The following is a 13405-nucleotide window of genomic DNA, read 5'->3' as shown; positions in this document are numbered from 1 at the left end:
ATAATTTTGAAAAATTGTCACAGGTCAAATTAAATGTTCAGATGTCTGTAGTTATGTTGAGTAAATGAAATTTGTACCAACTACGAATGTAGTTGTTTCAAAAGGGTTTTTTTCTTCCAGTTTGTAGTTGAAAGTTACTTCTTTGCATGATCTACATATCTTTGTATAGTTACTTTACTTTTGAAATTTATTTTTGAAAATCCCACTTTTTTTGTATAAAGATGGAGAAGAAAGCCAAAATATCTAATACTGAAAATGAATAACTTCTTCAGAAAGAAGTAAAGCTGAAATGAAATCACGTAAGAAAATTACTTAATGTTTTATCAAATGAATAGTTTGTAGTAATTTTGAGATACTGTCATAAGTAGCTGGTATTTCTTCCATTAAATGTAAATAGGAAAAATCTATCATAAATTTGTACGTTTGGTTTTGGTGGTTCATTGCTTTTTATTATCTCTTCTGATATTATCAAAGCACTATTTTGTGTTTAACAAATACTACCGTTCAGATGGCATATGGTATAGGAGGAGAGTCATTGGATACATTAAAATTGTGTCAATGTCCAATTGTTAATCAAGAACAATATCTAAAAGCTGTCTAAACCACATTGTAAACAGACTTCAAATGTTTTTTTCAAGAATTTTTACTTTTTCTTCAAACAATAATGATGCAAAATTGTATATTTTGTTCATCTTCAAACTTCCATCAAATATATTTATCTAGAAAGTATTGTAATAAAATAACTTCCCTTTCTGTCTCTTCTACGTTCATTTGTCTTGAGGTATTGTTTAGTCAGTCTTGTATAGTTATTGCATTATTTGAGGATGAATAAGAAACAAATTTTCCAAAGTATTTATTGAACATAACTTCATTGTTTATGAGAATGTGTTGTTCGTTTGTTTCGATTTTCTTAACTTTTTGAACATGCTCTTTGCGTAAATTAAAAAAATCGTATTTGCAACATCGAGAATCACCTCTAAGTTTAGGTTTTTATGACAAACTCAAGTTAATTACGGGCTTTCATTTAACTTGCAAAGTGTATGTATGCATTTATATATGTATATGGACTGCACAAGACAATAGACTAGTTTTTTGAGAAGCAAACATTTATTAACTGTTCCCAAACAATAAACTTCAACATTCATTCATTATATTTTGTAATCAGACTGTATTATTTGATACACTACCTCAAGATATCAAAGACTTGCATATTGTACCCTTCAAAAAACAGATGAAGAGCTACTAACAAGCAAGGGATATTATAACCTTGAAGAGATTCTACAAGGGAATATATCATTATCAACCCCATTTTAATTATATTTATTCAATTTGTTGACATTTTTTAATACTTTTTTGTCGATTTTATAAACTTTTTATTTACAACTTCATTTATGTACAGTCTGTACGATTTTTAGTTGTTTTCATCTGTGTGTATGTATTATTATCTATAATTACTGACTAGAATAAAATTCTAACTCTAACTTCACAAAAAAAAATTGAACCCACCCAAGACGCATAAATGCAACTTCTATACTTTTTACATATCGCTATGTAATTTCTATAATTTTTACATATCAGTATGTAATATCTTATGATAGGAGGTAGTGAAATAATGATTTGCATTAACTTGCTTGATAATATAATCACAGTGTGTTTCAGAATAGACTAGATATTCTTGATAACATGACTTGAAAAATATATTCTCTAGATGTAACTTTATAATCCAAAGTATAAAAATTGGCAGGTTCGAAAATAATTCTCAGTTATTTGCAAGAGAAGCTTTTAAGGTTGGAGATATTCAAAAGTAACTTTTGCCATTATATTTTTGTTATTCTAGGTATTTTGCTTGCAGGTCTCTTAAAATGTCCCAGAAGACTAAACACAGTGCTCCATGAGGAGCAAGTCTCATATAATTAGCCCCTACTCCTTTGTAGAAACCTGTCAGTCCTTCTGTTTTGGCTATTTTAATAAATGCATCCGGTATATTCTTGTAAAGAATTCCTTTTCCACTTTTGTCAACACCTGAAATTGTTGTGATCTGTAGTTTACATCTTAAATGCTGTTAAATGCTGATGTTACCCTGATTATAAAGACGTACTGAAACTAAATCAAAAGGGTTCATTATGAGGCACTGGAATACTCCACTTATGATACTTCCTATTAAGGAAGATAATAATGGTATTCTTTTGAATAAGTCATATTCTGTAAGCATGTCCTTCGAAATAGCAAAAGAAGTTAACTGAGCAGATGAACCTGCCACTGCCCTCAACATGGTAGCATTCGCTCCTCTCCATAAGCCAGCAATCTGAAATAGGAAATAACTTAAGTCTAGAAGTAAATTCACTTATTTATTTTTTGTGCATTTGATATAGTAAATAATTTTTCTGGGCATTTGAATATAGTTATCCCATGAAAAGATACTAGATGCAAATTAAAACAGAGAGGAATATAGGAATGTAGACTTTCGTGGCTTGCGTCAATGTTTTGCCGTGGTCTTCTTTGGTTATAATTTCCAAACGTTTCGAATGCAACTACGGCAGTGAACCTCAGTGACGTGGTCGAAGTACTCTTCTTGATGTGTCAACTGAAGAGTACTTCCACCACGCCACTGAAGATGACTGCCTCAGTTGCAGTCGAAACGTTTGGAGATTATAACAAAAGAAGACCAAGGCAAAATCCGGAAACCAACCAAAACAGAGAGAGAATATTTCAAATTAACATTTGCTTTTATTAAGTTGTTTGTTATTTATGGGATAAAATATATTGTAGTAAAAATGACTTCATTAAAAAAACAATGAAATTCCTACAGAAAACAAAAGTCACATACATTTCAATATATATTTAAAAATAATCTTGTCCAGTTTATACATCCTTTTGTCATCCAGAAAATGTTTACTACTACAATGCTATGTATATGGTGGTTATAGATATATACCCCTTCTTTTGAATAAATTGTTTTGAAAGCGGCAAATACTCCTTTGTGGCCATGTTGTGTGCCTACTGATATATTGTCGGCTGCTTGGGACTGCAATTGAGTTTTTACTAAAAATAAAGGGCTTCCCATGAATGCTCCAGCTGCTCCACAAAAGGCACTCGCTATGGCACTTCTATAAAAAATTGTTTTCCCCTTCTCATTGGTCAAATAACCCTTTTTATTAAACCATTGATAGGACCCTGAAGGTAGAAATAATTATTGCTTTGTTGTTAACCAGTGAGATGAAATACTCTTCTTGGTTTTCCGCAATTTGATTTCAATCGAGGACCGCCTGCTCGGTAATGACGATGTCCAACAGACTGAAATAGCTGTCTGCCGGTGGCTCTTAAATTGAATTCAAATTGTGGATGATCACTATCTATCATTAACATTTGTTTACAAAAAGGATTTGAAACTTTAATCACTTTTACTTATTATATATGAGCGCTTTTGATAGCAGTCTGTACTATCATCTTCATGACTCTACTCAAACTGAACGTTTTATCTTCTTGTTTGTTCTTTTATGTGATTAGAACGTCTTAGTGCAGGTATTTGTTCTCTCCTGTCTTCTGGATGTCTCTTTAAATTTGCCTGTATTTGGGTAATAATATCCTTTGTGATAGAGTTCTCTAGTTTCAATGTTTCTAGGAATGTATATTGAATATTAGGTCTTGCTGTGTTTTGATTTGTATTTGTTCCTTGATAAGTGAATTATGAGTGTTGAATTTATGGATGTTTAGGTTTTCCCAGATGTCCATAAGGTTTCCTTTATTGACTTGTTTTATGAGTTTAATGTTTTCTGGTGGAGGAAAGTTATGGTTGTTTTGTATGGCGTGTGTAGCGAGATTTGATTTATATGTTATTGGGTTTATGTATGCTTTTTTGTGCTCGTCGTATATATTTATATATTTTGATTGATGTAACTAGTTTTCCTTTATTTTCAATGTTTTAATATTAATACTTGTTTACAAAAAGAATTTGAAGCTTTAATAACTTCTATTTATTATATGCGAGCGACTTCGATAGCATACTGTGCTATCATCTTTATGACTATACTCACACTACGATAAAACACAAATAATATTTTCTTGCATTTGTTTACAAACTATATAGCAATGATTTTTCATTCATAGGATGAGAATTTGAGCCTGTCAACCAATAATCCAACGAGAATAAAAAATATTCTGTTCTAAGAACCGAATGAACTTTCGGTGAATGTAGCAGGCAATGAATTCATCAACAATTTTTTACAATTGTTGGACGAATATATCTTGAAAATGACAATAAAGCAAACTCACACTTTCGCAGTAATGTTATTTTGTTAGAAGTTGAATTCGGAAAAACCACACATTTCCCAGTAGAAGGATCTAAGTGTGTCAGAACTGTTCTAATTCATAGGATTGCAGTGAGGATAAGACTACTAGAAGAAAGATAGGCTCTGCAACCTATGAAACAGACGTACATGGTGTTTAGCAATCACGGAAATGTGCAGTAAATGTAATAAAGTTGTACCAAATGATGAAGACAGTATAGTGTGTGATAGTTGCACAGAAGTCTTTCATTATTCCGTGCTAGGAATCACACGTTGAAAAGTAAGACCTCGTTAGTCCTCAGCTCGCAGAAGTTTCGACTTTTGAAAGGTATCGTGTGAAGGAGGACGACAGTTGGTTAACGGAAAAACAGATTTCAGCAGATTATAATATCAAGGCCATGAAAAACTGCAAATTTAACATGTACTGATTATAAATCTATAATAATTGTTAAACGTGATATTATATATTTTTGTACTTAGTGCAAAGCATTCAAAAGTGATCCAGCTATCCTCAAGGAATTAAGGAGGTGTCATCATCTATGTTAAATCTAATGATCATTTTTGATATATAAAACATTTGTAGTAGATAATGTAAAACTTATTAAAGTAGATATTGGTTCAGAAGCTAGCTCATGAGTACATTTTTTAGAACTTTGAAAATAATATATGTGAGTAACTTTTCAACTTAGTGACATTATATATTGGCTGGTAATTTCAACTTTTATCTATTAGTGATGATTTCTATGCGGTTAAATTAAAAAATCTTCTTTTGTAATATGAAATAAATCGATGAATTACCGAAACTACTAGAATCACTAACGATAGTGAAACTCTGCCCGATTGTGAATATTACTGGAGTTTTATCCCAACACCAAACCGTTATTTAAACACCTTGACATGTGTTTCGATCACCAAGTGATCATCTTCAAGAGGAAGACTAAATATATGTACAGTGTTATCCTTATTTATATCATAGATACCTCTGCTAGGTACCTGCGTCTCAAGTGCCTTGAATTAATTTCACAATGTCGCCTTATTGAATATCTAGGATTTATGTTGGATAATCATTTATTATTTAATAGCCACTCTGAATATATAAAAAAAAATCTTGAAAAAACTGTATTTCTTTTTTAGAGTGTCCCAAAACTTGAGTCTGAATTCCAGAATAACTGTGTATAAGACTATCATTCAACCTCATTTTGAATATTGCCCTACATTTCTATACTGCTTTGATCTGAATAAAATATCCCAATTACAAAAGCTACAAAATAGAGCAATGAGAATAGTATATCGATGTAGTAGGTCAACTCCTATATCATTGATGCTGGATACTTTACAGTTATTTACTGTGTACCGAAGACTGACTTATATTATACTATGATCTATATCTATGAAATGATACATGAACTGACTCCAACATACATGGGTAAGTTTATTATAACTGTAAACCAAATCCACACATACAATACTAGAGGCCAGAATCATTTATATGTAAACAGGCAGTCAGAGTACCTCATATAATGTAAAAAGTTTATTTTTTAAAGGATTCATTCAGTACAATAGTTTACTACAATATGTTAAAGAGACAAGAAGTATAGCAGCATTCAAACATAATTTGATTTTGTATTATAATTAAAAAATATTCCACCATTATTCTATTCTGTATTTAACTTAATGTATATATTTTAATTTAATTTGATTTAATATAATCATATTATACAAAAGCACTGTAACAATAGGATTCTCAAAATCAATATACAATTTTTATACAATTTATACAATTGAAAATGATAACAATACAATAAATATGATAAATATGATATGATATACACACATCGGAAAAGTCTAGGGATATTTTAAAAAATGGCAATAATTTTTTTTTAGATCGCTTTAGGGAAGAGAGAGAGGGAGGGGGAGAGGGAGGGGGAGAGAGAGAGAGAGAGAGAGAGAATGCTTTAGGTAAAGTATATATTAAACATCTATGAACAATATTTTTGTTGCAGTTGGGAATTCTTAAGTGATGGTTTGTAGTACTTCTGGTTGTATAGTTATGTGAAGGATGGTTCTGATATCGCTTGTATTTGTAGGCATATATACATAGGCTATGAAAATATAGAGATTTTATGTCACCATCATCTGAGATGATGGCGAAACGTCGACTATCGAATAGTACACAACGGATGAACACCCGGAAAAACAACACATCATATTCTACCATCCGTGAAAACCTACATTGTAATATATTATAATATATATATATATATATATATATATATATATATATATATATATATATTATAATATATTATAATATATATATATATATATATATACTGTTATACGAGTTACTGCTTCGAGAGGTTATACCTCTCGAAGCGAAGCAGTAACTCGTCTTGATAATGCCATCTGAGATGATGGCGAAACGTCGACTATCGAATAGTACAGAACGGATGAACACCCGGAAGAACAACACATCATATATATATATATATATATATATATATATATATATATATATATATATATATATATATATATATATATATATATCCCAAATAACTCCAAGGAATTGTTCGTAACTAGTCAGCAAAGACTACCTCTCTCTCTCTCTCTCTCTCTCTCTCTCTCTATATATATATATATATATATATATATATATATATATATATATATATATATATATATACTGTTATACGAGTTACTGCTTCGAGAGGTTATACCTCTCGAAGCGAAGCAGTAACTCGTCTTGATAATGCCATCTGAGATGATGGCGAAACGTCGACTATCGAATAGTACAGAACGGATGAACACCCGGAAGAACAACACATCATATATATATATATATATATATATATATATATATCCCAAATAACTCCAAGGAATTGTTCGTAACTAGTCAGCAAAGACTACCTCTCTCTCTCTCTCTCTCTCTCTACATATATATATATATATATATATATATATATATATATATATATATATATATATATATATATATATATATATATATATATGAATAAATCAATCAATCAAACCACCGTTATTCATAATATTATTATGTTTACTTATTTCTACACTCTCGTAGGCATCTGGATGCCTTTTGTTAACCTGTCTAACTAATCTTAATGAACTAAAGACTATGGAATGGTTTTGTTGCAAAATATGATGAGCTACTGCTGATTTTTGGGTCTTCCATATTTTAGGTGTGCTGTGTGTTTCTTATATCTTATTTTGATAGATCTTTTTGTCTGTCACAAAATATATAAGGAACTCTTAATATAAGGAACACTAGACACACCTAAAATATAGGACCAGAAAAATCAGCAGTCGCCCATCATATTTTGCAACAACATTTACTTTACTTCATTAAAATTATTTAGACAAGTTAACAACAACAGGAATCTAGATGCCTACGAGAGTGTAGAAATAAATAAAACTATTATTATAAATAAGACACATTGTAAAATTAATTCAAGACTAGTAAATAAGGCAACATTGTGAAATTGATTTAAGACACTTAAGACGCAGGTACCTAGCAGAAGTATCTATGGTATAAATAATGATAACATTGTATGTATATTTACTTCAATCTTCCTCTTGAAGATGATCACTTGGTGATTGAAACACGTGTTGAGGTGTTAAAAGAACTCCAGTAATATTCATTACTACACCAAAGATTCCAAACAGTGCATAACAAATATATCTGTTCAACTTTTTACGCTCAGCGAACATGTTAAGAAAATAAAAAAAAAGCTTCGTTGACAAAATTTTCCCAACAAGTTTCAACAAACATGGTCTTGGTGCCTAGTCTTGGTAATCAAATAGAAATTTTCAACAAAGCTTATCAAGTAATCAACATAAAAAAAAAAACTAAAATAAAAATTCTTGATTCAAATTACATTTCTAACTGTTCAAGTGATACAATGCACATAGTTAATTTAGAAAGATTTATTCTTTGCACCAAAGAGTGACTTGGAGTAAGTTTGAAAATAGATAACCTTCAGGACTGGTATCTCAAAATGTCTTTTTTTTACAGTAATGGCAGCATTGAAAATAGTGTCCGACCGAAAGTTCAGTTTCGGTGGAGTTTCAGCAAAAAAACTGGTTTCGGTTCAGTTTCGGTGGTAAACCTACATTCGGGAGTCCAAAACTGCATTCGGGAGTTCCCGCGCTGTAATGGGTCATGTTCGGCGCGTTGAATTTCATACAAGCGACGAAGACATTTTGCCACGTCCACGTGCCTAATCATGTCATGACTTACTTTGTTCATTACATAAATAATAAATACCTATTGTGATAGTAGGTAACAAAAGAAGGATCTACACCTACTCAAATAAACACCTCACCTATTTTAAGTATTTTTGAGGTGCAATTAATATTTTTTCTTAAATAAGTGTTTGTTTTGTTGATTATAATGTCAAAGACTCCATAATGTTGTGATTTAAAAATAAAGCAATAAAGACTGACTGATTATAAAGTTCTTTATTTTTCACCCTAAACATATTCCTTGTAAGGAAGTTTCAGTTTTGGCCGAAACTGAGACATTTGCCGAAATTCGTTTTCGGTCGTAAAAACCAGTTTCTGTCGGACACTAATTGAAAAAATAGTTTTCTTACCTAGTCTTATAGAATTTCTTATAGAATGCATTGCCATTGCTGGTAAGAGACCTTTCTGAAGACCTCGAATCCCTTCATTTTTACCAATCACCCAGCTAGCGTGAAAAACGTTTTTATAGAAAATATCATGTTGACCTTTTGCACGAAGTTCGCCCTGTAGCTGCATTCGCGTTTTTACAACATCAAAGGGATTGCTGAATATTGAAGCACCACAAGCAGCTAGGCCCCCAATAACAAAGTCCATGTTTGTAGACTAGGTATACTTATTCTGAAAAAAAATGTTGAGATTTTTAGAAAACTAAAATTGACATAAAACCTCAAACATTTTCAGAATGGAATAGGGGTAATTCATTAAATGTCTTAAACACTACCCTATGAAATAGTAGATTTTGTAAGCAACAATTATTGCTCATTTTTTAATGTTTTTTGTGATATTGGTATATTGTGGGAAAAATGGGGATGCTCAGTAATTTTATAAAAAAAATATATTTTGTAACTTACAAAATAATATTTCCAATAAACAAACAGTTTTTTACTCATTTTTATACAAATCATCTAACTATCTTCAATGTACCCCTGTTTCTCAGTCGAAGTAAGGGGGCGGCAATTACATGGTATGGTTCGCAAAGTTTAACTTCAAGACACCAAAATAAAGCCGTTAATGCTAGGTTATATCTCTGAGTCCACCTTTTCAATCATACCATTGTTTTTTCGTTAACCTTGAGAATTATCAGCATTATAAGATTTTCTTGTTACACTAATCAGTTGAACAGAATATTTTTGTAGTGGTCAGAAAAATGCTTGAACTTGCCTTTTAATTTTATCAGGGCATATGAAAAAAAACCTTCCAACAATAATTTTCCATTTTATAAATAGAAAATTGGATATAGATTTGTGGAGTCATCAATTATTACAGCTAGTAATATTATACTTTGAATTCGACCTACAATCTTGGAACTTTGCAGCTGACTGATACGGCTAATACGGCATCATGTGACTTTGCAACCAGTGTTGTCAACCCAATGTACCTGCGATAGGTTGATGTCAAAAATCTGATTAAAAAAAAGAAACATAAATTCATGGAAAAATGGACGCAAACATTAAAGTAACCAAAATTGTACGAAATGCAGTTATATGAAAAAATTATCATGGCGTGTAAACTTTCACGGTCGGTCTAACATACTATTTGTTTTATTTTTTTTGTGCCATTTTACTATTTTCTATGAAGGCATAAAAAGACCATTTCTTAGAAAAAATATATAACTAGCATAGATCGATCTGTCGAAAAATGTGAAAAAGTAGAAGAAATTATTTGTCAATCTATTCGGTGACGTTTTCTTTTCTCCAGCCAAAATTGACAGGAAAATGCTAGTAATAATATTGGGAATATTAACAATTTCGTCAACGATTTCGAAAAATGTTTTTCAATTTTGCATTCCTCCACTACTTCATTCCAAAGAATCCGTCGATTGTGATCGAATGAAAAGTAGAAACTGGAACAGGAATCAAAGAGTAGGTATAAAAACAATAAAAATGCTCATATCGGAATCGTAGCTGATTCACTAAAAATTAACACTAAATGGGGTTACTTTGAGGTAAAACTGATCTGTTGAGAAAGGATCTAGAATGCATAGAAAATCCGTCAAAACCTGAAAGCGCTACAAAAGTTTTAAGATTCTGAGAATAGAAATATGTAAGCAGATTTTCTGTATTTTACGGTTTATTGGCAACTCTGTTACCTGTCTGGTGGATGAGTATAAGTTATAAGTTGGCTAAAATATATTTGTCTTTTTATTTCGAGAGAAAAAATTTCTTGCGCCGCGATATTATGACGTCACTGCACCGCAATTTTACTGTCAACTATTAAGTTTCCAATCTAAACGTGAAATTATGTTCCAAATTCATTATGGTTTTAGGTTCAGAGTCATAAAGGGACGCTAACCATTTCATTCTTCATTATTTAGCTCTCATTAGCCATTCTGCCATTCATTAGAGCTTATATTTACCTATATTGTGTCATTTCCTCACACTCACCTCTAATTATATAATTTCAATTGAAATGAACTTTGTAGGTGTTATAACGTGTTGAATGTGATTTCTGGACAATTTTAAAAACACTCTCCACTTGCTTCAACAAAATATTCACAGACCATGACTTACACCGTTACACTAGCGAATGAGGGCATTAAACCTGATTATATACTTCAAAAACCTAGGTAAACAAAAATGATAACTGTTAAATCAGACCAAATTCCGAAATCTGTGTTATTTTTTTGTTACATAACCTATTTGCCATCACGTTAGTTATTGTGTTGAGATGTTCGGTAAAACATACAAGGGTTTGCATAGACATATGAATTATTAATTTGTCTAACAGTGTTCATTACGTTCATCAACACTTTAAGTCGACATTTTTAATACAACCAGAATCACATGTTTTTAGGTAGGGGAGAACGGGGCTGGTCGACGCACTTTTCACATTTTTGTAAGAAGACGCTGAATAAAAAGATGTAATTCTACTTTTTTTCTCAATATATGAACACCTGATCTTTTGTGTTGTAGATTTTGCGAAAAAATATTTTAGAGACGACACTTTAGGTGCGTCAACTAGACCCGTCACGGGAGATGGGAGGAAGAAATGTTTCAAGATTCTATTTCGGAATATTTAGTTTCTTATATGTATCTCTCCTCGATAGTCTTCAGACTTAATTTGATTTCTGTTTGAGTATTGATACATGAGATGTGTTTTTCCCGTTTGGGGCCCTGTTCACGAAGTGGAGCTGTTACTAGTAAACCATATCTCTCGTGGACGAAACTTTCATACATGCAGACCTCGAAACCGGACTGTAGGTGATCTATTTGAATGATTTCAGCGTGGTCCTGCTGCTGGATGAACAAGAAACATCTGCAAGAGTAACCTTTGTGAGTTATCTTGCATAAATGTCTGTTAGCCGGGGAATCACTTGTTTTCCGGCAGGCATTTATACTAGTACTACTGTTTAGGTACGTTGGGAGATATGGATGTTTTGAAATTCTATTTCATAATATTCTTTTTGTTATACTTCTATTGTATGAAAATTCCATTTGTAATCTTGAAAACTCCAGAATGAGGATTGTAACCTCAAAATTTTCAAATGGTTAATATGAGTTTGTGTGACATATTCAAAAAACCCTATTTAAAAATTATATTGTTGCGAATATGTAAAAATGTGGTATACAAAACTAAACCGTTAGATTCAAGTGATGTTGAATAACGTTAGAAAACGGTATTATTTGAGAAGGAGACAGTATTGTTTACGAAGTTGCTCATGTCCTCATTTTTGTTTTTGTTTCACAATATCTAGAACTGAACTGTATTAAAATTGAGAACCACAGAATTTTTGAATATACAAAAATAGATACATATACATATATACAAAATAATAGATTTAATGTATGACTGTTCCAATCTGTATATCAGGACCTTACTTAAACTTCAAAATATGAAACAAATATGAAGGTGAGACATTCAGTCTTTCAGAAAATAAATATTTCAAAATGAAATCTCAAAACATTGATCTTGTTGAGCAGAGAGGGAAATGGGAATGAAACAACCACACTTGTTTGCTGTTCGATCTCGACTACACTTTATTTAAAAAAACAGGATGCGTACATTGTTGCCAATATAACAGTTCAATATTGCCAACGACATAAATTATTACAGTTTGATGTCAGAAACCAACACCCCCACTACATCAAACATTTGAACTTTTACATGAACCTAACATATAAGCTGAGTAAAATAATACTCCATAGAATCACAGTTCTCAAGTCTTATCGAAATTAACGTGCGCAACAACCTGATTTTTCGACAAAAGCCTTTGTCGTCAAAAAGTTTCTGAAGCTGAGTTCTTAAGTCCTTTGTCGACATAGCATCTTTCACATGCACAAACAATGATGGGTCCATTGTTAGGATTAGCTTTGCCTTGGCTTTTTCATCTTTGACCTGGTTCTCTACACTGCTGTCCAAACAGTCCCTCAAGTCATCCAACACCAGCATATTCTGCTCCGCGAACGACCAGTCACTGTAATTCTCTCGACTTTTTATTTTCGGGACACTGGATAAAAATTAACTGCCATTTTGAGTCCTGAGATATTCTGAACTGCGTAATACGCACAACAAACTATGGTTACAACTTGAAAGTCAAAAAAAAAACCCTAATAAACGCCTGAACTTCGTTTTTGGGCCCATAACCTGTTGAGCAGAGAGGGAAATGGGAATTAAACAGCCACAATTGTTTGCTGTTTGTTCTCGACTACACTTTATTTAAAAAAAAAACAGGAAGCGTTCATCGTTGCCAATATAACAGTTCAATATTGCCAACGACATAAATTATTACAGTTTGTGTCAGAAATCAACAGAACTCACCAAAAGTACCTACACAGTAAGTTTTGATAAATTCCTGTCGGAAAACACCTCCTACCCCGGCTAATACCACGATGGGTATTGAATTATATCGGACA

At 31.8% G+C, this 13405-nt stretch overlaps 1 protein-coding gene across 3 annotated transcripts; it reads right to left on the bottom strand.

Moving 5' to 3' along the window:
- Window positions 1-1626: 1626 nt before the first annotated feature.
- On the bottom strand, window positions 1627-11169 carry LOC111513010 (solute carrier family 25 member 35). Of its 3 annotated transcripts, none has more exons than XM_023169166.2 (5): window positions 10937-11169; window positions 8903-9170; window positions 2936-3174; window positions 2080-2305; window positions 1627-2022 (listed from the first exon to the last, which is right to left on the bottom strand). In XM_023169166.2, exons 2-5 carry the CDS (start codon window positions 9144-9146, stop codon window positions 1829-1831), a joined length of 903 nt encoding a protein of 300 aa, XP_023024934.1. In that variant the 5' UTR covers window positions 9147-9170; window positions 10937-11169; the 3' UTR covers window positions 1627-1828. The 3 variants fall into 3 exon arrangements, with proteins under 3 accessions (XP_023024934.1, XP_074026599.1, XP_023024936.1); XM_074170498.1 differs by lacking the exon at window positions 10937-11169 and adding an exon at window positions 9714-9925; XM_023169168.2 differs by lacking the exon at window positions 10937-11169 and adding an exon at window positions 9404-9589.
- Window positions 11170-13405: the final 2236 nt, after the last annotated feature.

The sequence above is a fragment of the Leptinotarsa decemlineata genome, unplaced genomic scaffold (genome assembly GCF_025532065.1).
Source record: "Leptinotarsa decemlineata unplaced genomic scaffold, Ldec_3_MD MMD2_P_RNA_scaffold_9, whole genome shotgun sequence".
Lineage (NCBI taxonomy): Eukaryota > Metazoa > Arthropoda > Insecta > Coleoptera > Chrysomelidae > Leptinotarsa > Leptinotarsa decemlineata.
Note: the sequence above shows the minus strand (reverse complement) of the source record. Positions and strands in the feature narration are given on the sequence as shown.